General features: G+C 36.4%; 1 protein-coding gene across 1 annotated transcript in view; it reads left to right on the top strand.

Moving 5' to 3' along the window:
- The first annotated feature begins 12,193 nt into the window (after positions 1-12,193).
- The window catches only part of LOC138316657 (uncharacterized), a 26,540-nt gene continuing 10,845 nt past the window's right edge, over positions 12,194-27,888 (top strand). The window contains exons 1-11 of the mRNA XM_069258332.1: positions 12,194-12,718; positions 14,904-15,276; positions 15,639-15,786; positions 16,138-16,373; positions 17,061-17,129; positions 24,007-24,102; positions 25,112-25,138; positions 25,644-25,727; positions 25,878-25,973; positions 26,545-26,628; positions 27,591-27,725. Of these exons, the coding sequence (XP_069114433.1) occupies positions 12,488-12,718; positions 14,904-15,276; positions 15,639-15,786; positions 16,138-16,373; positions 17,061-17,129; positions 24,007-24,102; positions 25,112-25,138; positions 25,644-25,727; positions 25,878-25,973; positions 26,545-26,628; positions 27,591-27,725 (1,579 nt within the window). The 5' untranslated portion in view covers positions 12,194-12,487. The remainder of the gene's footprint in view (positions 12,719-14,903; positions 15,277-15,638; positions 15,787-16,137; positions 16,374-17,060; positions 17,130-24,006; positions 24,103-25,111; positions 25,139-25,643; positions 25,728-25,877; positions 25,974-26,544; positions 26,629-27,590; positions 27,726-27,888) is intronic.

Raw genomic sequence — 27,888 nt, 5'->3', positions numbered from 1 at the left:
TATTGTATGAAGTGATTTTTTCGTGTTTATATTTTTCGTACTTTGAAGTTTTCTAATGTGGTCGGTATTTTGTACAATAGTTTCAATAACGTAAAATACGAATTCATTGTTTTTATATATGCAATTGAAACAACGCAAATAAGAAACTTTCCATCCATTAACAATTTGATATAATACAGAATATGGAAATAGCTGATGATGGCAACAGCTTTTGGCCAATGAAAAATTGATATAGAAAAAAGTCTTAAAACTTGGGGGGATTTGTGTAGAAACACTATAGAGTTCAGGAGTTCACCAATGTTTACGTCCATAGTTAGTATCAGAATACTAGAGCACAGGAGTGCACCAAGAGTTTACGTTCATAGTTAGTATCAGAACACACGAGCACAGGAGTGCACCAAGAGTTTACGTCCATAGTTAGTATCCGAACACTAGAGCACAGGAGTGCACCAAGAGTTTACGTCCATAGTTAGTATCAGAATACTAGAGCACAGGAGTGCACCAAGAGTTTACGTCCATAGTTAGTATCAGAACACTAAAACACATGAGTCCACCAAGGTTTACGTCCATAGTTAGTATCAGAACACTAGAACACAGGAGTCCACAAAAGGTTTACGTCCATAGTTAGTATCAGAACACTAGAACACAGGAGTGCACAAAAGGTTTACGTCCATAGTTAGTATCAGAACACACGAGCACAGGAGTGCACCAAGAGTTTACGTCCATAGTTAGTATCAGAACACCAGAGCACAGGAGTGCACCAAGAGTTAAGGTCCGTAGTTAGTATCTGAACACTAAAACACAGGAGTCCACAAAAGGTTTACGTCCATAGTTAGTATCAGAACACTAGAGCACAGGAGTCCACCTATCAGAACACACGAGCACAGGAGTGCACCAAGAGTTTACGTCCATAGTTAGTATCAGAACACTAGAACACAGGAGTCCACAAAAGGTTTACGTCCATAGTTAGTATCAGAACACTAGAACACAGGAGTGCACCAAGAGTTTACGTCCATAGTTAGTATCAGAACACTAGAACACAGGAGTCCACAAAAGGTTTCCGTCCATAGTTAGTATCAGAACACTAGAACACAGGAGTGCACCAAGGTTTGCGTCCTAAGTTAGTATAAGAACACTAGAACACAGGAGTGCACCAAGGGTTTACGTCCATAGTTAGTATCATAACACTAGAACACAGGAGTCCACCAGGGTTTACGTCCATAGTTAGTATCAGAACACTAGAACACAGGAGTTCACCAAGGTTTACGTCCATAGTTAGTATCAGAACACTAGAGCACAGTAGTTCACCAAGGTTTACGTCCATAGTTAGTATCAGAACACTAGAGCACAGGAGTCCACCTATCAGAACACACGAGCACAGGAGTGCACCAAGAGTTTACGTCCATAGTTAGTATCAGAACACTAGAACACAGGAGTCCACAAAAGGTTTACGTCCATAGTTAGTATCAGAACACTAGAACACAGGAGTGCACCAAGAGTTTACGTCCATAGTTAGTATCAGAACACTAGAACACAGGAGTCCACAAAAGGTTTACGTCCATAGTTAGTATCAGAACACTAGAACACAGGAGTGCACCAAGGTTTACGTCCATAGTTAGTATCAGAACACTAGAACACAGGAGTGCACCAAGAGTTTACGTCCATAGTTAGTATCAGAACACTAGAACACAGGAGTGCACCAAGGTTTACGTCCATAGTTAGTATCAGAACACTAGAACACAGGAGTGCACCAAGAGTTTACGTCCATAGTTAGTATCATAACACTAGAACACAGGAGTCCACCAGGGTTTACGTCCATAGTTAGTATCAGAACACTAGAACACAGGAGTGCACCAAGAGTTTACGTCCATAGTTAGTATCATAACACTAGAACACAGGAGTCCACAAAAGGTTTACGTCCATAGTTAGTATCAGAACACTAGAGCACAGGAGTCCACCTATCAGAACACACGAGCACAGGAGTGCACCAAGAGTTTACGTCCATAGTTAGTATCAGAACACTAGAACACAGGAGTCCACAAAAGGTTTACGTCCATAGTTAGTATCAGAACACTAGAACACAGGAGTGCACCAAGAGTTTACGTCCATAGTTAGCATTAGAACACTACCACAAATATCATGATTGCACAATTGTTCTGCGCTTTTGTCTTCATATCACTGCTGAATATCACTTTGGCTGAAGTTCTCGACCAAAAACAGGGAAACCAATATAATGACTTTGCGGAAAGGCTTTCGATGCTTGAGGAGAGCATGAACACCATGTGTGAATACACTGTCTGTGATAGAGGTAAGCCCATAGAAAACATCATTATCATCATCATTATTAACCATTATTATTTTGACCACCAACATCATTATGCAGGTGTTTCAATCATAGAAACAACACTTCTTGGTTTGTATTATGTTAAACATGTACCGTTTAGTATCGTAGATTTCTTTGCCGCCGTGGAACTTTAATTCGGGTTCATTTGAAACATTACACTTGATGTGATCGATGACGTTTAAGTGATCTCCGTATGCTTATTCAATAGATTATTGCGATCAATAACTATCAGAGGAAAGTCATTTTATGCAATACTTCATGTGAATTGCAATATAAGTTGAAAGTGAATTTGATCAACAATATACATTTTTACAATAAGAATGTATACATTTTGTTGTTATTTTATTTAGGTGCAAGGTTTATTCAGTTACATTTGATGAGTTGCTTTGTTATAAGTTATACATGTCTCATTTCTTATGAAAGGCCCCGTTAACGGTTGTAAATGTGATTGCTATTAGTCTAGACTTTTACATTATATATACTGCAGGTTTTTTAGGTGAACAACCCTATCCCCGATGTACCAGATCAGAAGGTTTTGATGTATATAAACAATAAATAGAAATACACGAAACTGCGGCAAAATATGGTATTTATATTCGTCTACAATGAGTATTACTGTATATTTCAGATGGAAAATATGCATTCACTGCTACCCTGACAACTGGTCAAACTGATGTTCTGCAAGACGGCCAACTGAAATTTCGAAATGTCCTCTCAAATGTCGGAGGAGCTTATAATGTAAACACCGAAATATTCAGATCGCCGGCTGGCGGCACTATCAAAAGTGTACCCTTACGCTCTTCAAAAACAAATTACCATTTGTGAGTGCCTTTAGCGGCTTTCCGTCTTTCATGTTCGGGAACACTGCTATTGTGGAGCTAAAGGAAGGTGATGTTATAAATGTCCACATAATGGATCCAATGTGCCACCTACGTGGAGGTCTATTCACAACCTTCAGCGGGTACAAAATCTAATGTAAAAAAGCGATAAACGGACTGTCATGACACTCGGATACTCAGTATGAATTTATCCTAGATTTATATGTCTCTTCAACTGCTTCAGCTGAAGTCGTTTCATCTCATAACAAAATGTATAGCAAAACGGAAGTCTGTAAAGCACGAAGTTGATTTGTGTTTGTTATTCAAATAAAGATTGAACAGTGTTTTGATTGCGTTAAAGGTGGTATGAACGCAATGGGATACAGACATACGTATTCAATGTAGCGCTTAGCGCTACATGTAGAATATGTCTTTAACGCAATCAAAACACTGTTCAATCTCTATTTCCTGAGGAAAGTCCCCCGGTTGTAGTCCCGACCAGCGATTCATTTTGTAGTTTATTACCGTTACAATGCTTGATCACATCTTTTGCTTTGATGTAAAATACATATCTAATTGGACCTAATAAAAATCCTTTATTGTTATTTTGAAATCTGTCAACTTATGACACAAAATCTCATCGAAGCGTGAACTAGAAGTAGTCCGAACCTGCACTGCGTTCGTGTTCATACGTCATTACGATTACGCTAATTTGAACGCAACTCCCCTCCCGTTGACTATACAGGGGCATATGTAAATAAAGACACATAAATGCTTGCAAGGCTCTATTGAAATCACTAATTCACCACCAGCGCTTTGAATCGTAACCAATCTTTCTGTAAATTTCATGACAACCTTGACGATTTATTGTTAAATGATGTAGTGGTTGCAGTATTGTGTTCTTTGTGATATATTAAAATACTTATAACCTATTAGATTAGTCTTATGCGTAGTTTCAAGACCTTAAAAAGGGGAAACGTTTTGTTGAAACCGCAAGTAAGTATCTTTACAAAATGGTTAAAGATATTGACTTGTAACAGGTACCTGTGCTTTACAGTCGAAACCTTGACAAAGTATGATTTTTTGCGAGGGCTGATAACAGAACACCGTTTGATTTCAAAACATTTGTAAGATACTGTTTCTCTTTCAAATATTTTAATTGAAAATTGGATTCCTTTAAATATCGATGAATTCTATCGCAAGATGGACAATTGGTTATAACACAGTTGCTTTTTGTCGGCGTGCAGGTAGGTTTTAGGTAAGATAATATATATGTTATTAAATTGCCTCATATTTCAAATAAATACATACGTCATCACAAACATAAAATGTCCAGACTTACGAGACACTTGGATTTGTAATATTCATCAGTATAACTGTAACGTACATGTACCGGCGGGGGTTGTTACCAAGATATATTTGGGTCTCTATTATGAATAACCAACTATAGTACAGCAGCCAAATGCAATATATACATATAAGCTAGGTTACAACCAGCAACAATAGTCAATGTTCTATGTACAATACACGTTATAAGCACAATATGACAGAGTACCTCTCTGTACTACAATGAATTAGAAGAAGGGAGACAACTCAGTGCTGATCACGGCCCTTCACAGCTACAATATAACGACTGCCTGTCGTTAAACGTGTACACCGACACACGTAGCCCGCTGACTGCGAGCGTGTCGCCAACACTTAAACAGCTAGCTGTTACCAGCCCTACTCATGACTACCTATGTCGTGAGTGTTCACGACTACCTAGCTAGCTAGTGTTCGTGAGCTGATGTCGCGAGTTACTCGCGACCTGTAGTCGATATGTGTGTACCAATCAACGTATAGCCAAGAGCCGCAAAGCTCTAACCTCAACAGCTATACAATACGACTACTGGTCCTGTTGCTCGATATGACACTGATCAAGGCAAGACTTATTCAGCCACTTCTATCTTTCAGTGCCAATACCGACTACCTTGTCGAAGTTAACAGATCGACGTTCAGGATCAAGAGGTGAACAATTCGATGTGAAGAGTTTTACGTACCGTGACGCTATATATAACGTTTCGGGGCACGAGAAAAGATAGAAAATGGAGTAGGAAGAGCAAAGTATATAGAGAAAGCATAGAGTGAGTACTATATATCTATTAATTTTGAAGACGACTTCTAGATCCTAAAAGGTCCTGCCATGGCATCGTCTAGCAGTAACAAGCCCTACCCATTAAGAGCAGGGGGAAAGGAAGGAACCTAGCCTATCAATTTTGCAATAGATTCTATAATTTTGAAGCCCTTCTTATTTGTCTATGTAAAAATATTTAAACTATAACCTGTACCTATACCTGTGAACAATTCGCCAGCTCGTTCCCTTTTATACAATCGGAACACCTCGCCCACTTCTTCGAACATAGGCTCGGACCAATCGGAACACCTCGCCCACTTCTTCGAACATAGGCTCGGACCTAACTGTATGAATACACATGAAAATGATGTATTTTGTGATCCGCCGGACAATGACCAAATTACCACTACCTGTAGGACTATATCATAGAGGGTTACCTCCCTTGTGAAACAAACAGCGTTATTTTTGTCTGCTTCAAATCTCTATATATGTACCACAAAAAAGAACTTAAAACAAACTCCCTGATTTATACTATGTAAATTTGTGTTTTACAAGACGTATGAGATATATTTATAGGAATGAACATGAATGTTCGAACAAGAAACTATGAAATGTTTTAGAAAATTTATCCAACGGTAACCTTTTATGAATGGAATATATGACTTAATACATTATACTTCTTTGAAGAATGTTCATAAAGTGTACCTCAGTTCGTGCGTTATTTATACCATTAAAACCGCCGACCAATGGTATTTTTTTTCTATAGTATAAAAAACAGGAGCGGACGAATCAAGTTTGTTTCAGTTTCAGAAGTTACATACTTTACACCATTACCGTCATTGAAAAGTTTGAGCTTCTAATTTTACTTCAAAATAAAAAATGTCAAAAATAATTAACTGCTTTCCAAAAAAGTCCATAGCACTATGTCCTATATGGAATAAAGTACTGATCACGCATGCACCATTTAGTAAAATATACTATTTTACATATTTTTGTGTTAGTAAGACATACATTTACATGAGTAAACACCATTTTTTTTCAAATGATGAGTATCGTTTATTCTCTGTCGGCGATGGAACATCTTAAAACATATTTGTACCGAAATATACATTTATTTGTGTGGTGACTGTTCCAACTTGAAGACCAGATAAGATACATTTTTTTCATATGAAAACGATATAGACAATAATCTAATTTGTTTACATGCTTCATCCGTGATTCGGGTCGCGTGGCATTATCAGTCCAATTAATATATCATTAAAAATTTAATTCTCCATAGTTAAAACTTTTATTCCTCGAATAAGAGATACAGAAAATGAGATATAAATACAATGTATATATATATATATATATACACGTGAACATATATACAATCAAGGAAACATTATCGTAATTATTACAAACTCCTCTTCTGATTTTACTTATCAGCCATTATAATCATACATGTATAAACAAATTTACTAATACTGCAGCTATTAATATACCGCTAATTTCATCAGTATGTAATCAGTGTTTTAAAGAAGTTCATAGAATATTCAAAACCTTTTGAATGATATCCTTAATCATCATTTTAATAATACGTAAAGATAAAACAATTACATGTTACAAGACATTCACTTTTAACAAAATTGGTGATGTCCATTAAAAACACATTTTGAGTCCGATATCGCTGTTTGAAGTAGCCACATGTACCCCATTCCTAGCATTAATGTACCATAAAGACGCTAATTGATTACCACTTCGTGTTTGGTTTTAGCTTTGTGTGGCTAAGTCATATTAAATCTAGAAATATACCTGTCTCTCATATCCCTACGGCCCAATAGTCCGAAGGCCAGTTAGTCCTAAGGCCCGTTAGTCCGAAGGTCCGATAGTCCCAGAACAGATAATGTGTCTGGAATTTATGTGAACACGGTACTCAAAATAAGACAAACTACTTTGTAATTAACTTGCTAAGATATAAGAGACACGGAAAATGCTATTGAAAAACGAAATGTAGCGAATTTTAAAAATTGCGAAAATGATCATAATCTTGAAATACGTAAACGTTTATGATGTTAAAGAGTATATACATGTACATTGCAATCACGTTTAACATTTTCCGAGAAAGTAATATTATGGAACAACTTTCATCATTTAAATAAATCAAAGAAAGGGGGAATGAGACGAAAATAAAAGTCATTAGTCGTTAAATTGTACAATATAGCGACGTACAGTAACTTTCAAGAGCGGGACGCGTGGCAGAACGGACTTGTGTGTAAAAAAAAAAAAAAAAAAACACACACACACAAAAAAAAAAAAAACCCCAAACATACCGGCCCCTCCTTAAATCAAAAAGGTTATCTATATATGTTGCAATTGATGATTCACAAGATCAATTGCATTGATGTTTTAACTTTTTTTTCTTATTTTACAATAACTCATCTTCGTTACCACAAGAAATTTGAAGACATTACGGCTATCGGACACTACATTGTATATTCAAAGTAGGGATACGTAATGAAAAAAACCTTTTTATAGCATATTTTCTCTACCATTACTCCTAGGGTAGATTTTTTAAAGAGACTGTGCAAAAATTTGATTAATTTGTTCACAGGATCCCCTCCAATATGCTAAATTATCATACTACCGCTAGATAAAATTCAATTCTAGACATTTAGATATATACTTTTAGATAATATAAGTTTGAAATATTGAACGTAAACGGTTGAAAAATTAATAAACAACAAAGTCGTAAAATGTTTCTTGAATTTTAATTTTTACATTGATGACTCTAAATAACGGAACTGTTTTCACCGGGACCTTTTGAATCAAGGCCTGCTGTTTGACCGTACACCGCCCAAAAGAGAGCGACTGAGTCATTATCAAAAATGAGTCAATTAATCAAATTTCTAGTTGTAATCTATATACAAAATCAAAGATACCATCATCTATAACTCATGTACAGTAGATATAGATGCAGTCGAGGAATAAATACCTCTTATAGCCAACTGATTACGTTGAAGCGTGCTACCATGGGCGCCGCCATTTTTTCCGAAAGTAGTTCAAAATGGTTACTGGGGACCGAGACCACAATTAACTCTGCTATATATTTCATTGTAACGTTAAAATTCATAATAAATTCCTAAAATTTCGTTGACAAGTTTCCATCTAACCTGGTCAAGGTCAATATCCGAGGAACAAATTCTGAAAGTTTCAACCTAGCATGACCGGCATTTTCTCAAGATATCTGTCATCAAGTGTCACCATGTGCCAATTATATACATCCGGGTCATGGGTTCGTTGGGGTCAAAACAGGACTTTTTACACAGGATCCTGGAGCAATAAAAACATAAGAAAATTCAGTATTTTACACTATAACAGTTAATTTGACATATACACTACACATCTACATTAAATTTGTTGGCAAATACCAAGTTCACAGGGGCATGCTGCATGTTTTCATAAAATACATACATTTCTGAAGGGACTTACCGGAAGTATGTAATTGTGGTCTCAGTCACTTAGGTCCGAGTCTAGTTTCGGAGAAAATGACGAGGTAATCCGATTGCCTTTTATACTGCGAGAGAAAGCAGCGCCCCTAGCGGCAATCATCATAATGATCTCGGAACTCCTCGGGTTAACTAACTAATGTCATCGAAACGCTTACATCGTATACTGCCCTGACAGTGAAGCGTCTGCCTAACGTTAACAATAACAACACACACACAGCGAAGCACATGTGTTACACATGACATAGAGGGTAAGGCCTATTTTCGCCACAAAACTATAAAAACAATGCTTTTGCTAAAAGATACCACAAAAAATTTATTTTAGGTATCATAACTTAAGAAACCTAAACCATAAAAGGTATGTGCGAAAGGGAAATTGTTGTTTTCTATATCATATCTAAAAAATCTATAAAAACAAAACTCTTCTTTCGATTCAATTAATTGCAATGACATGATTAATTTTTAGCCCACCATCTGATGATGGTGGGCTATTCAAGTCGCCTTTCGTCCGTGGTCCGTCGTCCGTCCGTCCGTCCTTCCGTCCTTCCGTCCTTCCGTCAGTCCTTCCGTCCGCCCTTTCCGTTAACAATTCTTGTTACCGCTATTTCTCAGAAAGTACTGAAGGGATCTTTCTCAAATTTCATATGTAGGTTCCCCTAGGACCCTAGTTGTGCATATTGCATTTTGGGACCGATCGGTCAACAAGATGGCCGACCGGCGGCTATATTGGATTTTGATAGTTAAAGTTTGTTACCGCTATTTCTCATAAAGTACTGAAGCAATCTTTCTCAAATTTCGTATGTAGGTTCCCCTAGGACCCTTGTTGTGCATATTGCATTTTTGGACCAATCGCTCAACTAGATGGGCGCCTGGCGGCCATCTTGGATTTTGATAGTTAAAGTTTGTTACCGCTATTTCTCAGAAAGTACTGAAGGGATCTTTATCAAATTTCATATGTAGGTTCCCCTAGGCCCAAGTTGTGCATATTACATTTTGAGAAAGATCGGTCAACAAGATAGCCGACCGGCGGCCATCTTGGATTTTGAAAGTTAAAGTTTGTTACCGCTATTTCTCAGAAAGTACTGAAGGGATGTTTCTCAAATGGCATATGTAGATTCCCCTAGGACCCTAGTTGTGCATATTGCATTTTGGGACCGATCAGTGAATAAGATGGCCGACTGGCGTCCATCTTGGATTTTGATAGTTAAAGTTTGTTACCGCTATTTCTCAGAAAGTACTGAAGGGTTGTTTCTCAAATGTCATATGTATGTTCCCCTATGACCCTAGTTGTGCATATTGCATTTTTAGACTGATCGGTCAACAAGATGGCCGCCAGGCAGCCATCTTGTATTTGGATAGTTATCGCTATTTGTCTGCAATTACTGAAGGGATATCTCTCATATTTCATGCATAGTTTCCCCTTGGGCTTTAGTTGTGCATAGTACCTTTGGGACTGATTGGTCAACAAGATGGCCAACCTGTCGCCATCTTGGATTTCACCGCTGATTCTCAGAGAACAATAAAGCGATTTGTCATAAATATCATATGTTGTATATTTTAAAAAGTTAGAAAAGCAGGGAAAATATCCTTCTTCCATTGTCAGACATAGATCATTCTATGGTGGGCGCCAAGATCCCTCTGGGATCTCTTGTTAAAAAGAAAAATGGACATAACAGATATTAATTTGAACACTTCAAGTGATTTAGTTCATAAATGAATATTCATACGTATTGGTGTATGTATATGCTTTCGTTTTGCTGGCTGTTAAAAATGACGACAACAAAACACAACTATTTTAGTCACTGTCAAACCACCAAAGCAGATTTAATTTAGTCCGACCACGTGAATGCCAGTTTCATGTTAAACATACATATTTCATCAGTTCCTGTTTCATAATTCTTGTTAAATTCATATACTGTATATACATGTTTAAAAATAAACACTCGTTATGCAAAAAATGTCTGACCCTGTCACAGACTGACATCACGTTAGTTTGCTTTACTTTTTTACTCTGAGTACGCTGCAACAAATGACAAGTGTCCAGCTATGTATAACAAGTACAACGAAAATTACTGTTTATAATTGGTTGCCAGTGCCTAACATTTAGCGGAATATCATGAAAGAAGATGAAAACTTTAACAGGCATGAAAAAACCGCAAATAGATGGATCATTCAAAAAGATTAAACAAAACAAAATGATAGTAATAATAATAATGTTAGTAATACTGGCTTGTTGTTGGATGATGTTAAAGCATAAAGCTGACATAAAGTTTGAATTCGAGGACATTTTATAGGCGAGGTAAGTACAAATTACACCACAGCACGAGTGTAATTATGTAATACTGAAAACGATTTTGAAAAAGATAAGATGTAAATTAAAGTTAAGAAGAATGTTTTTATTCCATCGCAGATAGTAAATATAAATCAATATTTCATAATGGATTTTATATTCATTTCCTGTATTTACATTCCCACTGATCCCAATTCTGTTGCTAGTTTTAACAAAAAGAAATTAGGTGGCCTTAAAATTTCGGAATCGACTACTGGTGTGACTTTAACGAAACGAAGGTAGATTTGATGTCTTCAAGTTTTGCAATTCTCCAGACATTAGATTGATGGCTTAACATGTTAGCCGGTCAACGTGACATTTTTACCACTATAGCTGTGCTATAACAGTACAACTGATATTACAACATAAAGTCATTCCCATTGGGAAAAATAGAAACACAAATTGCAAAGGGTGCAAGGGTATGAGACGGATTAATTTGGGATTTTTTTTTAAATTTTAGTTTAAGAATTTATATTTTGATATAAGTCCCACATTATTTGGTCGTTTTTTCGAACCTGAGCTAATATCTTCATTGATGCGTCACTGTATCTAGCCGTGAAACATTTCTCTGTCAAACCCAAGGGTACCTGCTTACCGGAGGAAAACAATTATACATGATGTCACGAACGTATGCGTCTTAACCGTGACGTGCATAACGTAGATAACATAATGATTTTTGACATTCGGTTGACGGACCAATTATTATGTCTTGTTGAAAATGCCGACTTATGTATCGTATCTGCTTGACTAGAAGTGCAATTGGACGTCAAGTTTAGGCATATTATTTTTATTCATTTACAGAAACAAAAAATACAAGAGATTTATAAAGATACATATGTATATACGTTTACAGTTTTAAAGATATTGTTTTGTTCGTGGGAGATATCGCCTCGTCACAAAGTGACGTCACGTGATTCCGTGAAAGATGTTCGTGAAGATTAAATATCTGTATTCACAATATACGCAACATTTAAAGTGATGATTATTCTTTCTATAGCTTAACGGAATGTGATCAGATTAAGCTTATAAATGTCACCGCGTCCGTTTACGATCCGGGTTACCTCATTTGCTATTGTCTCACTTCACATCTTGCTTTCCTCGGGCGAATGAACCACATCTGCAATCACCACCATGCCTACCTCCTCGCGGCGCTAGTGTAGATCACCGGGCCGGAACAGTGTAGCGATTTGATTGGTTGATATTACAGACAGGTACTTGAAGCGTAACAATAGGTTCAATAACAATGTATAGTTGTAATTGTCAACGGAACAAAATGGGAGTGAATGGAAGTGACGTCAAATTTGGTAAATTCTAATAAAGGAGCGAATGTGTGACGGTTTTACATAAACAAAAATGAAGTTTCGGTCCTAGCAAAACGTTCTGTGGAATTTTAAGATGACTGTTTGGCATCCAGTGAAATATTTTATATTTCTAACATGGATACTTCATATTGTGTTAGGTGTTGTCCAAAACTACACGGACGAGGATGTAAATACCAACAAGTACCACAGACGGCATGGGGCAAGGCTGGTTGACCCCGCCGGAAGATCCTCCCTATGGCGAACTAACACAAAAGGAGCGATAGTAAATACTGATGATGACCAACAGAATTGTGGAGGGGTTAAGGTAAGATTTGTAGCTGTCCTATTGGTTCTATAATCTGAATTGGCCAAAAAAATAATAATAAATGATTTTTTTTTCGAAATTTTACTTGTCAACGATTAGATTCAAAAATTTTAAAGGAAGGGTATATATGTATGCTACGAATACAGCAGTTCCTCTCTCTGAATACTGATAATCTGTTTTCTCTGCTCTTCTAGGATCGAAATGAGTTATCCCCCTTAATATTGCCATTTGACCGTAAAGCCGCGAAAAAAGGAGGGGGGGGGAGGGGGTCAGGAGGGGGGGGGGGTTGGTTGGTTCGATAGCAATGTTAATGTGTCATGACTGATGTTTTATATTTATGAAATTCTGTTTTTGCATATTACAAAGTTATCTGCCCTTGTGGGTAGATATTGAATGCGACGTCATGTATTTACGAGCATAACGTCATAGGTTTAAAGTGGAAACGACGTGAATTTCGCTCACAAAATAGTGAGGTTACAATGGATACCATTGAATAGCGTGGAAGTTCCTCTGTAAATGTAACATGCAAAGACGGAATATGATAGTCTGTGTATACTTTCTAGCAATATAAAACTCATTAAAACTCTGACAGGGCGTTTAACACACAGTGGTATACTGACTTGATGGACGTAAACATTAACTCTAAGTGAAAATGCTCAAGGAAAAACTTCAAACATTACGTGAAAGATCACCCCATGAATAATGTTTATATTACAAAGGAAATCGAAATTAACTGAAGGCTACAAATTTTCCCCGTAGCCGCTCGTCCTTTTAACAAAGGTTTACATTATATTTTTTTCGTAAATTATACTTAATGGCGTTGACATCTTTCTTATTAACAATAGGTACATGTACTATAAGTGACGGAGATACTATCTAGAGGTATAAACTTATTTCTATTGTCGTCTGGGGGGAATTAAACAATCCTTTTGATTTAGTCATTTTTTACCTTTTCCTATGAGTGATTCGTAAATACAATATGAACAATGGAATTTAAAAGCGACAAATATTTATCCTTAATTGTAAGCTAGGGGAAAAGAAGTTGTAAATTTGTTCGTGATCCATTTTGTGATACAACATAATATGTTTAAAGACAAAGTTAAAGTCAATGGAATAATGTCATATGAACTTAAATAAAGTTCATCTAGCAGCATTGGGAAATAGACGCCTTGGATACGTTGCAAACATACAAATAAAATAAAATATAAACAAATATAAATAATAAGAAAGGGTTATATGCGACTGATTTGTAACAAATAAGTTACAACTTCTTCATCTCCTCTGCAAATCTTTGTTAGTGATATGCTTGATTTACGGTGCGCATTTTACCTATGATCAAGCGTTTTGGATACACTGATGAATTATACAGATTGATATAGTTACTATTTTGATTTTAAATACCTCGGGGAGAGTGTTTTATGACCTATAGGTGCTGACTGTCGGTCAGTTATCTTGCCATCAATAGTCTAGACTACATCTGGCCCGGCCAGTCACTGGTCAGTCTGCTCAAGTCATCGATTAGCGAGATATACACAAAGTTACACACGAACCTTCGCATTATTGTACAGTTTTATTGATCATAGAAAGCACAGATTCATATTCTCTTTCACTGTTTATCGTTGTGTTAAATTTAGCAAAGTCATTCAAAATACACTCGTTGTTTAACTGTTTCCTATTATCACCGAATCTGAAGTTCATGACCAATCTGTGAAACAGTCGTTGATTGCTGATTTGGCTGTCTGTTTTTCTTTTTTTCCTCTTTCTAATCTAGTAATTAAAATGTCGTATTCATTTATGATTAGAGAAAACAAAATAAAGACAATATACCTGATAATGATTTTAAGCAATATTTAAAAACAAAACTTAGATGAAATTAAGATTTTATAAATACATTTTCTTCAACAACCAGTAATAACCAATAATAATGCTATTATATGTAGGAATACGCTGGTATATAATATAATCAAAGATTCTGCTTCGCTTTAAAACACCTGAACTAATTTAAACACACATACGTCATCCAACTTTGATGTACCCGAATGGAACTAAAAATGGAAGTCGTTTAGGCTGGCAAACAAGCGATATTGAAAGAACAAAATCAAAAATTAAAACGAGGTGATTGTATAAAAGGTCATGTGAAAACAAACTATTCATTTTGTATTAGTGCCTCTGAAATTCTATCTAGGTCCAATGGCATGACAACAATGGCCTCTGCGGAATTTGTGGGGATTCCTGGAGCGGTCCACGACCTCACGAGCCTGGAGGAGTTTATTTCAACAGCAATTTCATCTCAAGGACATACACGAAAAATTCTACCATATTAGTGTCGGTGAATATAACAGAAAATTTGCTAGGATGGTTTGAGTTTCGGATAGCTCCTTACAACGACAGCAATCCAAAGGTGACACAACGAGATTTAGATAGTCACGTGCTTCCGGTGAAAGGTGTGGGTGTGTTCCGGTATCGAGTAAAAAAAGGAGATATTCACATTGTTCCATTACAACTTCCGGCGGATGTAGTATGTGATAAATGTGTTTTGCAATGGCGGTATCACACGGGTAAGTCTAAAATATATATTTCATATTCTGTTGTTACTTGTAATGTATATACATATAACGTGGGTCATTAGCATGGAGGAAGAGCGGTTTCATTTGTCAGAACTCTTGATTAGCGTTGGTGTTCGTGAGTCAAACGCATTCCAAGTGATGATACTGTTTCCTTTTTATTTATCAATCAATCTATCCTAGTGCTTTCTTTCGTTTAAAATACCCGTTTTTCACCTACATTTTATTTGGGAGGAAGCAGATGAGGTATGCATATATTTTTTCAGTGTTATTTTTATTATTTTATTGTGAACTTATCGTTAAACAATAAAACGCAAGGGTCAAAGTTTGCAGTGATATACTTTTCCTTCCTCCAGGTATGCTATGGGGATGTGATTCAGATGATAAAACGTCATGTTGTTTCGGGTGTGGTGTCATCCAGGAAGAGTTTTATGGCTGTGCCGACATCAGTATTGCTGAAAGACCAACCTCATCCGTCCTTTCCTCAGATCACACAAAAGAAAAGTAAGGTCGCTTATTTTCGAGTTAAAACAAAAAAAAGAATAATGTTTTTGCAAAAGTTTTCATTCGCATGATTGGAAGATTCCCTAAGAAATGTCGACGCTAAAGAATTGAATATAAAATACCACGTAGATGATTTTACTTATGCCACTAGTAATATACAAATGTATTTTTGGACCTTCCTGGCACATGATATCTGTGAGATTGAGGAGACGCGTCGAACAATTTTGGTATTGTCATCAAAAAGAGTCTAAACATGTCGAACAGAAGGACAATGAATTTTCCAAAAATGTCGGGTGGGGAATTAGAACTTTAAAATTTAACTTCAACTTAAATTTCAACTTTTCTTTTTAGAATCGATGCATTGTCATACAGGAAGTGGTGGTGTCTAAGTCAGTGTACAGGCGCAGAATGTATTTCCACTCCGTGTGATTCAATAGACCGGAAACAAATACGGCGCAGGCGCGCTGTTGGGTTAATACAATGTCGTGCCACGGGGAGATATTACGGGAACCTTGAACTAGACGCTTGGTGTGATTATAATTGTCGTAGAAGTTTTTGTCCACCTGACTACTGTATGTGTACCACTGGTACGTATCGACGCTCAAAGTATCAATTGTGCGTTTTTCAGTAACTTATTGAAAAACTAAACAGGTTACTGTGATTTTCATTTTCCAATTTAAGACACATTTTACCAAAATGAAATTTAAAAAAAATAATAATAAAAAAACCCAAAACTCCAAAAAAAAACAACAAAAAACTAGATGCTTCTGTGAACAAAACTTCCTGAAATATTAATCTTCACTTCAATACAACCTTTGATAACTACAATTTATTTTAATCATTTGACCATTGACCAATGAAATCACCAAAACAATAGAAAAATATGTTGTTTTTGATTTCATACATTATGTACCTGACCCTAAAGTACTTAAAAAATATTAAGCAAACAACTGAGGAGGTCACACTATGGCCTAATAATGGCCGATAAAATAAAATGAAATGTTAGTAGTTAAATATTGATATGTAAAATCAAAAACATTACATGTGTGAACTTAATCATGGTGAACGGGTAATGGCAACTAGCATCGCCAGGACCCGACAAGAAAAAAGTCATCAGATGTATCTTCTTATTGTTGTCTTGCAGACTTGTGCATGTGCATCATAAGATAATGTGCATGACATCATGCAACATAACTTGTAAATATTAAATACAACAAGCGTAAGGTATGTGCGAGTTGATTCACTATAACACAAATACAAATGTTGTTTTACAGCTACAACAACTTCAATGACGACAACAACACCAACAACTACTACAACAACTGAACCACCACTGAAAAACGGTAAGTAAATACCAACATTTTATTTTTAAGCTAGAATGATCATAAACAAATTTCGAGTTTAAGCTATTTAAAATCAGATCGTAAACTTGCAGCCATTGCTGTTAAATAAATAGTTATTAAAGACTTATATAATTATGTCATTCGCGATTCATATACAGCAGCTTGATCATCAGGTTTTATTGAAGGTTTAACAAAAAGACAAGGATTATGGATTTACCCATACTTATCACCCATATTTGTAAAGATTTTCAATTTCCACAATATTTTATTGACATTACATACATCAAAAGGATCGGACACCAGGCTACAAATAAATGAGAGTTTAGTGTTATCATTAGCTTCAATTATCAGAAAAGTTAATCTCAAAACCTGTATTTTTTCCTCAGATATTTAATGAACTCCTAATTATATATAAACTGATAAAAACATTTTTTATTCTGAATATCATGTCAAATAAGATATTTGAAAATTCTTTTAACATCGTCAGAAACGACACGAATTTGAATATATATACACATTTATCTTTCACACTTGACAATATGATAGAGATATATCGTAGTCACGTGACTAGCCGCGGGCCTCGTTCTCACCCGTTATCGTGGCCTCGATCTGACCCACTGACACACGATATGGTGTACCTAATCAGGTCCACCTTGTCGTTTACACACCTTGATGGTACATCTCTACCCCCTACAGACAACTTATACCAGGTGAGAAGTGTAACGATACACAACGGTAAAACCAACATTTATCTTGCTGAGAGATATAGCAACGATTCAAAGGAAATTAATATTATTGAGTCAAAAAGAAAATAATTTCAAACGTTGTTTATGGCACAAATATTTTTTAAAATGTTTTGAAGTATTTGTAAAACTGAATTAGAACTTAAACAACGTTGATAGATTAATGTGCAGTATTTGCAACCGTAACGTCGTATTTTTGTCTCTTTGAATTCATTGCAGTCTTTAATCTCTCCCAGGGATCATCACGATTCATCACATAAGGGTCAATTTTAACTCTGAGGGATTGCGCAGTCCCCTGAGTAATGGACCACAATGAACCTCAGGAGGTTCCAATCTATACCTTTTCCCAAAGGGATAACCTCTGTACTATGCGAAAACGAAGACTTGTTAATGCATAGTGTGGAGATTAGTTACACCTGTATGTTCCACTTAATTTTCTCTAAAAGACAACAACTATTTCCTAAAAACAAGGAACATCATATTTGATTAGAGAGTTGTCGCGCTTAGAACATAAAGCGATAGTAAGGCAAGTATTAGGCCTGCAGTGTTTGTGCATATTATTATATCAAATGACGATAACTATCTCTAATTGTTTTTGCATATGAATGGATTTAAAGTTTCCTGAATGTGAGGGTCAGTATTCCGTGTACATGTTTGCCCGGTTCTTCCTTTCGTGTTTCAATATATTATCTCGGTCATTAAAACTGATTATTAGTTTTATATATCTTTAGGCACATGGAACGTCATATTAAAAAGGGTTGTCGCGCTTGGAACACGTGAATGCAGCAGACAGACAGACAATCTTTATTTCCTCTTAAAGAGATTTACATGGTCATTTCATGTCAGAAGTTATTTACAAATCAATTAAACAGTTCATATCTTGAATCATTCTATGTATAAAATCTGAGACAGTTATCATTACAACTGGCCATCGTTCATCGTCAAGTAAAATGTCTTGTTTACTGCCGAGTAGAAAGAAACATTTCTCATGATCTTCTAAATTGTCAAATTTGACGTATTCATAAACATCCAAGTAGTTTACCAGAAATTCTAGCATTTTATCTCGTGTTTCGAATAGACAGTAGCACTGTATAAGGAAGTGAACAGTTATATTATCGGTTAATTTGTTACATAATTTACAGAGCACTGGTTCTTTTTCATGACGATAGCTGAGCTTGATCATTTCACTTAGTTGCCATGTGTAGTTCGGATACTTTAATGCTAGAGTCCAAAGAGGATTTGGGCCATAGTTTTGGTGAACCGAGGCGTAGATTTGAAATGATTCCAAATGGACAATTTCACCAAGCCATTTGGTTTGATAAAAGCTTTGCACAACATTTTTGCAGAATGATTTCCAGGAAAAGCGAGATGGTTGGAAGCCTTCAAAAATGTAGTCAAATAGGCTGTCTGTAGTGTCAAACTTGGAAGCAATAGCGAATATATCAAATACAAAGCTTTTTTCGTTTAATGACTTCTTGCCGAAAGCAAACGCGCATAAGCGTACTATAAATAGTAGTTTCCAGACAAATAAACTACTTGCGGAGCACAATTTGTTCCAGAAAATCAGTTTTTTCTGCTCAACTTCTCCACATATGTCGAGCATTCCAAGCGCCCGGGTTGTAGCTAGAGTCGGCGATGTTTTTTCGAATCCTTGACACCGTCGTGCAGCATATCGTTGTGTCTTGCGTAGATCCTCTTGTGATTTCAGAGTAGGTGCTCCCCAGAGTTCTGAGCCGTATAAAATCACCGGCTGAACGATGGTTTCAACCAATTTTGAGCTGGTGATTGGATTCATACCACCATCATGTATTCCTACGCTGATTAAAGAGTTCAGGGATCGCCGTCCTTTTGCACACGACCGCTTAATATCTTCATCACATTGAAGGGTTGGAGTAAGGATGATCCCGGCATACTCTTTTTGTGTTACCCAGGCTATTTTTTGATCACCCAATTTACACTGTATTTCTGGGGTGAACTTTTTACGACTGTTACAAAATCGAAGAAGCGAACTTTTAGTAGAGTTGTAGTTTAATCTCCATTTACATGAGAATTCAAACACAATGTCAAGTAGACGTTGAATATTGCCGACTGAACAGGATAGCAGTAGCGTATCATCAGCTAGAAAAACTGACGGTATGTGGATATCATGGATGTGTAGACCTAGCAATGAGGAATCAAGATTTGAGATTAGTTCATCAATCATTATCAGAAACATCCAAGATGACAGAGTCCTACCTTGACCGACGCCTTGCATGACCTTGTACGGCTCTCCTCTTTTACCCTCGTATAGGACACAGGCCGAAACGTCTTCGAACGAATTCTGAAGCAACCGCCAGATTTTTCCGTTGAAACCTAGATGGTAAAGTTTATAGAGCAGACCGTTGACCCATACGCTGTTGAACGCTTTAGCGTTGTCTAGGAATGCCGCAAAAACAGTTGTGCTGATTTCAAAGTGATGAAAAACGGCTTCTCTCACGGTAAACGCTGCAGTGATACTACCACAGTTCGAACGGAATCCTTGTTGCAGTCTATGCGGGAAATTTATTCTGTCACAAACCACAGAAATTCTTTTGAAGAGAACTTTTTCGAGAAGCTTCTGAAGAACAGGAGTCAGGGTAATATCCCTATAATTATTCATATCAACCCTGGATTTTTTTCCACCCTTGAATAGAGTGATGACAATTCCATGCTTGAAAGACGGCGGATAACTTTCAAACTGCACTATTAAGTTGAATAACTCCGTTATGCGTTGTAATAGTAACGTTCCACCATAGCGTAAATGTTCTACTATCAGGTGATCATGGCCGCCGGCTTTACCATTTTTCATTTCTTTAAGGGCTGACGAAACCTCCTTTGTAACGATGTACTCCCGACATACTGTATTTGCATTCGTATAGGAATCTGTACGCATGCGGGTTACTTCCGACTCTATGTAAAGTTTGTGAGTTTCATCGAAAATAGGTTTAGTCGAGAATTGCGCGAGCTCACTGTAATGTGCTGTCCATGCAGCTCGATTAATGTCCGGATCACGAGATATTTCACCATTTACTTTAATTTCTGAAGTCTCTCGTCTCGTTATTTTTCGCGCACGAACAGCACGGTAAAATGTACCCGAGTCAATTTCTGCAGCTTGTTGTAAGCTCTGAAATTCGGACTGTTCATATTCATGGCGTGCTTGATCAAGTTCCCGCCTAAAGTCTCGTTTACAACGCTTGTAGTCACGATAAGACTGAAATTGGGATCCACGTGGGCGACCATCTTGTATCCACACTACTCGTCTTTCCCGCATTGTTTTGTGAAATGCTTTTACTTGGCCAGCGTTCCAGTAAGGTTTTAAGTAGGGCCGATATTTCTTAGAAGGTAGTGTGTCCTTTGAAGCAGTGCGTGTGGCTTCTACGATATTATTAACTAAGCATTGAAGATGATCAACACTAGCAGTGTCTGTATTTCGCGGAAAGGGTTCACGTAATAAGGCAGAGACTTGTGACGAATATCTTGTTAGTTGAGCAGCTGAACATTTTTTCCAGTTTACGGCGTATGGGTTACCTGCGTGTTCACGCACGAGAAGAGGTGTACGATAGCGAATGCGTATAGGCAAATGGTCGGATACATTAAGGTAATTATCGTCAAGAGTTGAGCATTCTTCAACACAGTCCACTCTTCGTGATTCAATGAACATGTGATCTATGAGTGACCCATTACCAGTTTTTGACACAAATGTTGACGTTCCACCGTTGGCCCACGCTTGAGAGTTTATCGATACAAGGTCCTTGTCAACGATGAAAGGTTCTAAAATCTCACCTCTATCGTTTGGTCTCAGATGATTTTTACTTCCAAACTGTTTACTTATCTGTGCGTTGAAATCTCCAGCAATTATTACGTGTCCGTATTGTGAGTATTTATCGAATAAGTCCGAGATGTGTTCAAGTGTTTCTTTATATACACCAATTGACACATTGGTGGACGGCATTAGGGTTCCGATAACAAAGACATGTGATCTGTTTTCCAATTGCAATGAACAGCAAATGACTCTATCATTACACTCGCTCTCGATAGGGCATACGTTTATCTCTTTACGCCATAGTATAGCCAATCCGCCGAATCCTCTGTTACAGACTCTGCGTTCTGGCTCTAATGAGATCCTAGTATCACTTAAACCGTAAGATTTAAAATTTGAGTCAATACTTTGCAAAAAGTTCATTTGTTCCGGCAAGAGCCAATGCTCCGTCACAACAGCAATGTCAGTCTCTTTGAGAAGTTCAGAGAGCAGCGGGGTGCCGTACATGATTCCACGGATGTTCCAGCATACCAACGTGAATATGCAATAAAGGAGCGTCGGGTATTTACACACATATGGAGGCTTCATTGTCATGACGATCGGTGGGAACGCGACGTACCATCAAAACGGTTTCGATATTCCCATTCCCGAACGAGAACATCTTCAGGCCAGAATGTGGGGTCAGTAGCCGTTACAAAGTCACATTCGCGGACGTTTAATCTGGCTGTGTAGGTTGGTTCATCTCCACCCCAGTACTTGATTATTTGCATGAATGTCACCTTCACATCCCCTCTAGCAGCGAAGTCAACGATTGAGCTTATGACGTCCTCCTCGGGAGCGTTAGCGGTAATTCTTGACATCACAAGTTTCCTTGTACGTTGTTTGCGTCTTACACCACGAAACTCATATGTAGACACTCGCTGTTCAGTATTACGATTCTCTGTGCCAAGCTGTTGTTGCGTGTTGTAGCCGTGAAATGTCACGTTACGTGCAAGTTGATTTCCAGTGCTCGCGGTGACACCATTTCAATGTCACAGATAAAACATTCGAACTGTTTGTGCGACGAGCAACGTTTGCATATGTATCACGGACAGTTTCAGTATGATTCAAGCTGCTTTTGTTAGTGATGGGAGGTGTGCTGTCACTTGCGTTTACCACTGTATCACTACATATGTCAATAATGCCACTCGAATTGCACACACCGATTCCTTCATCTCTCAGTACTTCCGGCACTTTGATATGAATTTTGGAGTTGGGGTTAAACGACTCATTACCTACTAACGAGTTCACTTGTTTTGGTATGGTCTCGGATTCTTTACGCTCTATTTCCATGCGAGTGTTTTTCAAGGCATTTCTGAGTGTATTTATTTCATCATCCTTTTGTTTATTCACAGAATGCATTTTACGTAATTCTGCTTTGAGTTCATTGATGTCTGAGCGCAAGTCATTACTTATGTGATTTATTCCGTCAATCATCTCGTTTCGCATGTTTACAATCAATATAAACAAATCAGCCACGGTTTGTTTAGCGATGGGTGTGTCTGGATCATAGGAACTGCACGACTGCTCACCTGTACCGTTATCGTCTCGGTTGGGAGATTCGGCACTGAACACTAGTTTTGGTATTGTCCCACTGTGTGGTATCGACGTGTTGGGATCATCTGTTTGTCTGATCATGTGTTTAATTTCAGAAAAAATCCGTTCCTCCATCAATGTAATGGAACATATCTCGGTCATTAAAACTGATTATTAGTTTTATATATCTTTAGGCACATGGAACGTCATATTAAAAAGGGTTGTCGCGCTTGGAACAAAAGAATGCAGCTAAACCCGTAAGACAATCACATGGTTTGAGTGATCTAGGCACCTATTTGGTCGGTGAATGAGTTATTGTATTATTGTCAATTTGCCAGTGTTGTGACTTTTATTTTTTGATAAACGTTGGTGTTCAAAAATTCTATAATGAGTGTTGATTGTATCTTGAAGTAGTGCAAATCATTATTTATTTTTACTAATAATCTTTCCTAAAAGCGGTACAACATGTAGAAATTTTCATAAATTTGAATCCATGCAGTCCGCTCGGCCTACACACCTCGATGTTTTAAGATAAACCTCTCTCAAAGTGATAAGATCATTACTATATCCTCGATATATGAAGATATTCTAACCCCTCCCCTACACGTATCCCCACTGTCGCTCTGTATATTATAGTCTCGCTCTCTAATTGACCACAAAAGAAACAAACATGATTGTATTTTGTTATACTAGTTATCACAATTGTATATCATATGTCTGCTATCTTCATATTGTTGATAAATGGTTAACAATTACCATCATTATTTTTTGTTTATTACAGATACACCAATTTCCCTCCGTCTCTTGTCTAAAGCGGGATGTCGGTATGGCAGAACAAACGGCGACATTACAACAGTAAACAGTTTCTGCCATGGATGTAAGTTACATTAAATCATATATATATACTGAACTTCATTTCGCAGTCATTTTTTTTCCATATACTTTTTCCATTTCGCGAGGTAAACTTCCCTGGTTCTACTGTACCTATATTGAAACATTTTCGCAATCCCTTAAAGTTTTCTGTGAAATACGCGAAATTCAATCGCACGCGAACAATTGTTGGTTTACAGTCGATTTTCTCTTGATATTAATATTTTTGGCGATCAGATTGATAATATATCGCTCTTATATTTTGTGGCTAAAATATACCCCATTGGTTTTTCTTTTATCATTAATATAAAACGTATACGTTGTAATGTTGTACGTTTTAACTCATTGAAGTAAATAAGATTGCGCTTAGTATTAATTTCGTCAATGTTCCGTCTTACCTCAAGTGACCTTCCTTGGGGGAGATATCCAATGTGATGTCATTATTTGTGGGCAAACCTCACGTCAATTTCTCTTTAAAGTATGGCTTTGGGCTCGAAAACACATGACGTCAAATTAATACCTATACTACTGTATAATTGTAAAGTTTCGCGGTTCACTGTAAGGAACTAATTCATGAGGATTTAGTTTCGCAAATTTTGATTGTAGCCTTTTATAGTGTCAATCTTACGATGGTAAAACCAGGATTTTGATAAGTTTCGTGAGATATCAAATTTCGCGAATTTGTATGAATATGCGAAATTACCGAATTTAAAACGCCACAAATATTAGCAACTGTACGGTATATAGAATATGTACGCTTACCACAGTTCTGATTCAGTTTGGTTTTTGTTGTACAATCATTTTGTTTGATATCGACTTGAACTGTAATTTTGAAAACCCACTATTTATGTTTTTTTTTTACTTATCGTGGTTAATTGCCTGACACCATTGCCTATCTCATTGCAATGTCAAAATATTTATACCTGAATGATATGTAAAAAGTATTAAGCAAACTGTTAAAAAAAGAAAATTTAATTCTCTCACAGATAGACTCATTAATAAATTCAATTTTACAGATAATACGACTTCCTTTAATTTCCTGGGTGAGTATTTGTTTCGATATATTTATACATAGAAATTTCATAACAATTAAATAGAGAAACAAAGAGATATAGATCAAACAAAAACAAGGACAAATAAAAGCATGATAATGCCTACACAAAAGGTTTACAAGGATTTGTATAAATATATACTTTTGATGCTGTGCTGATATTAACTAACTGGTTAAATTTGATTCTTTCATTTTCAGCTCCTTTAAAAATAACTCGTTATTACAAATGATAAGTAAGAAGGGCCTACTATACATTAAAATACATAAACAACAATGGAAAATAGATTGCTTTTTTACACGTTGACATTGACCCAATTTCATATGTTAATAAATTCCTTTAGGTTAAAATTATACATATGGAACCATTACAGAAGTTACGAGATGTAGAATCTACAGTTTAGGAATTCCTTAAAGTTAAGAAATGTTGATGAGACTGATCCCAGTTTGACATGCTAAAAACGGGAAATAAAATAGGTATTTGTACTATTTTACTTTAGGGACACTCGATAGTCGTCTGCGGCAGCTGTCAGATGAATTTTGTGCCTACTGCGGATCTGATGTGAACTGCATTAGCTTATTTTGTAAGTAAAAATCATTATCATGTTTGGTTTTAAGAGTAAATGTTATCAATGATTTGGACATACAATGTAATGATGAAAGTTCAATGAGGACATTTGGTTGATTAATCTGTTAATACTAGCCATTCCTATATTATTATTATTATTTCACAGGTGCCGAAAATTATGCCTTAGTGTTGGTCGCCAAGGCCCAACGTTGTCAACTATGTTACCATCGACAAGACCACACGTGTCTGACGGACCCCGCTTGTATGTACTAAGGAATAAATGTCTTAATTAGCATCTACCGTAATTTCACATTTTCGTGAGTCCGATCTATTCTACATCTTAACTGTATTATTTGTTTTATCGTTTTTATTGTTGTATTAGGTTATTTCGACTCCCGTTATCTTTGTGTAGGTAAATGACTAATGAATATTGCTAAATCATGAATAAAAAATCACAAATGATGGGAAAGGACTTCAAAAGATTTGTAAATGAAAAGCGCTATTTCTAAGAATGTTGCAATTTTATACCGTATCATCTGTCCAGTTTAAATATTAAATTACACATGGAATCCAGTCATCATTAGATGCAATGTACATAAATTCACTTTTTTTAGATTGAATATGCGGACACCTTTCGCAACGACGAGAATTATCCGAAACATTTCGATCTTTGTCTTTGACCCTTTTATATGTCGCCATATACCATTTTATGTCAGTATGAATTACCTTGAAGTTTGTTTATAGAATGGTGTAAGCTAATTGATTCAATATATTAATGTTGAACATCCTATAAATACTTCCAATTTGATACATGTTTTTTCTTTCTGTTGCAGGCCAAATTTATTACAGCCTAAAGAATGACAGTTTAGTTTCAGATTCACTAAACGTTAATGATAATTCTTCAAATGCAGCGACAGGTAAAGTTTTATTACAAATAAAGTTTAGAAGATCACCTGTCCAGTTCATTAGTATGTTTTCATTCTCTTTTCTAAAGTACAATTTATCAATTATTTATCAGCGAACAATGGCTATTTGATAAAGAAATATTACAAAATAAACCAGTACATAAATATAATATAATAAAAATAAACCAACTGAAAAAGTCAATTATTATCAAATGGTTTTGCTACGTATTAAAAATAAGCCCATCTTTAAAAAGTCAGGAATAGGTGAGCCTTTTAACTCGGAATTACACATGTAAAAAAGAGAACCAGACATTTAATTGACGTCAAAATGTCGAATTCAAAGAAATTTACAAACTGCAAATTAAAGGAAGGTCATTCACATTTTGCAGTACAGGTATATTTCGGGATAATGAAGTCGAGGGCGAAAACCGCTCAACGAGAATAAAATAGATTTTAGTCGGAGTCACGATTTTTAACGCATAAACCACATGCATGTATAAAATCAAACGTCCGCGAGCAAAGTAATTGCCGATAATCTTTGTGTTGGGATAATAATGAAGGTGCTAATTATATGATTAAAAAAAAACCATTTCAAAGTTGTAAGTTAAGACACGTTTACTATCAGATGTTCATAGCAAAATATTGAAATATTTATCTATTCAAGCTATTCAATTTATTTGTATATGTATTTCAATCACACCACAATTGTTCTATTTACTATATGCAATTGACAAATAATAGTGCAAATGTACTTTGTATAATATCTTTGGTTTAATATTTCGAAAAATGGTATTACAGCAAAAAACGTTATTTTCACTTACTGTAAAATACTGTTTTCTGCTTGGTCAATACTGAGTAAAATATCAAAAGTAATATTTACAATCAGATGAAAAATATCACATATATTTTCAACATAAAACCTTAAATTTAACGCTGAAAATATAATAAAACATTTTAATTCATATTGTCCACAGACACGTCCTCCGGGCGTGTGAGGCGATCTTCCAACCAGTGCATAGCTATTGGAGGGTACTGGGGAATGGATTCCATCACCAACTGGTGTCGCTCCATCTGTCCCACCGGATTCTGTCCTGAAGATGTCTGCTATTGTAAGTTGATTTCATGTTTAATCCATATACCATTCTTATTTTTACAGCTACTAAATATCATCCCAATGTTCCCTCCCAATAAATATTATGTACATATATATCTTGTAACATGGGTGTTTTTCGAGTGATTTTTACCACGTAGCCCCCCTTCTCTTGATCCCTC

This window comes from Argopecten irradians, chromosome 1, assembly GCF_041381155.1.
Source record: "Argopecten irradians isolate NY chromosome 1, Ai_NY, whole genome shotgun sequence".
In the NCBI taxonomy this organism is placed as follows: Eukaryota; Metazoa; Mollusca; class Bivalvia; order Pectinida; family Pectinidae; genus Argopecten; species Argopecten irradians.
The sequence above is the reverse complement of the archived record's forward strand: the minus strand, read 5'-3'. Positions and strand labels throughout refer to the sequence as shown.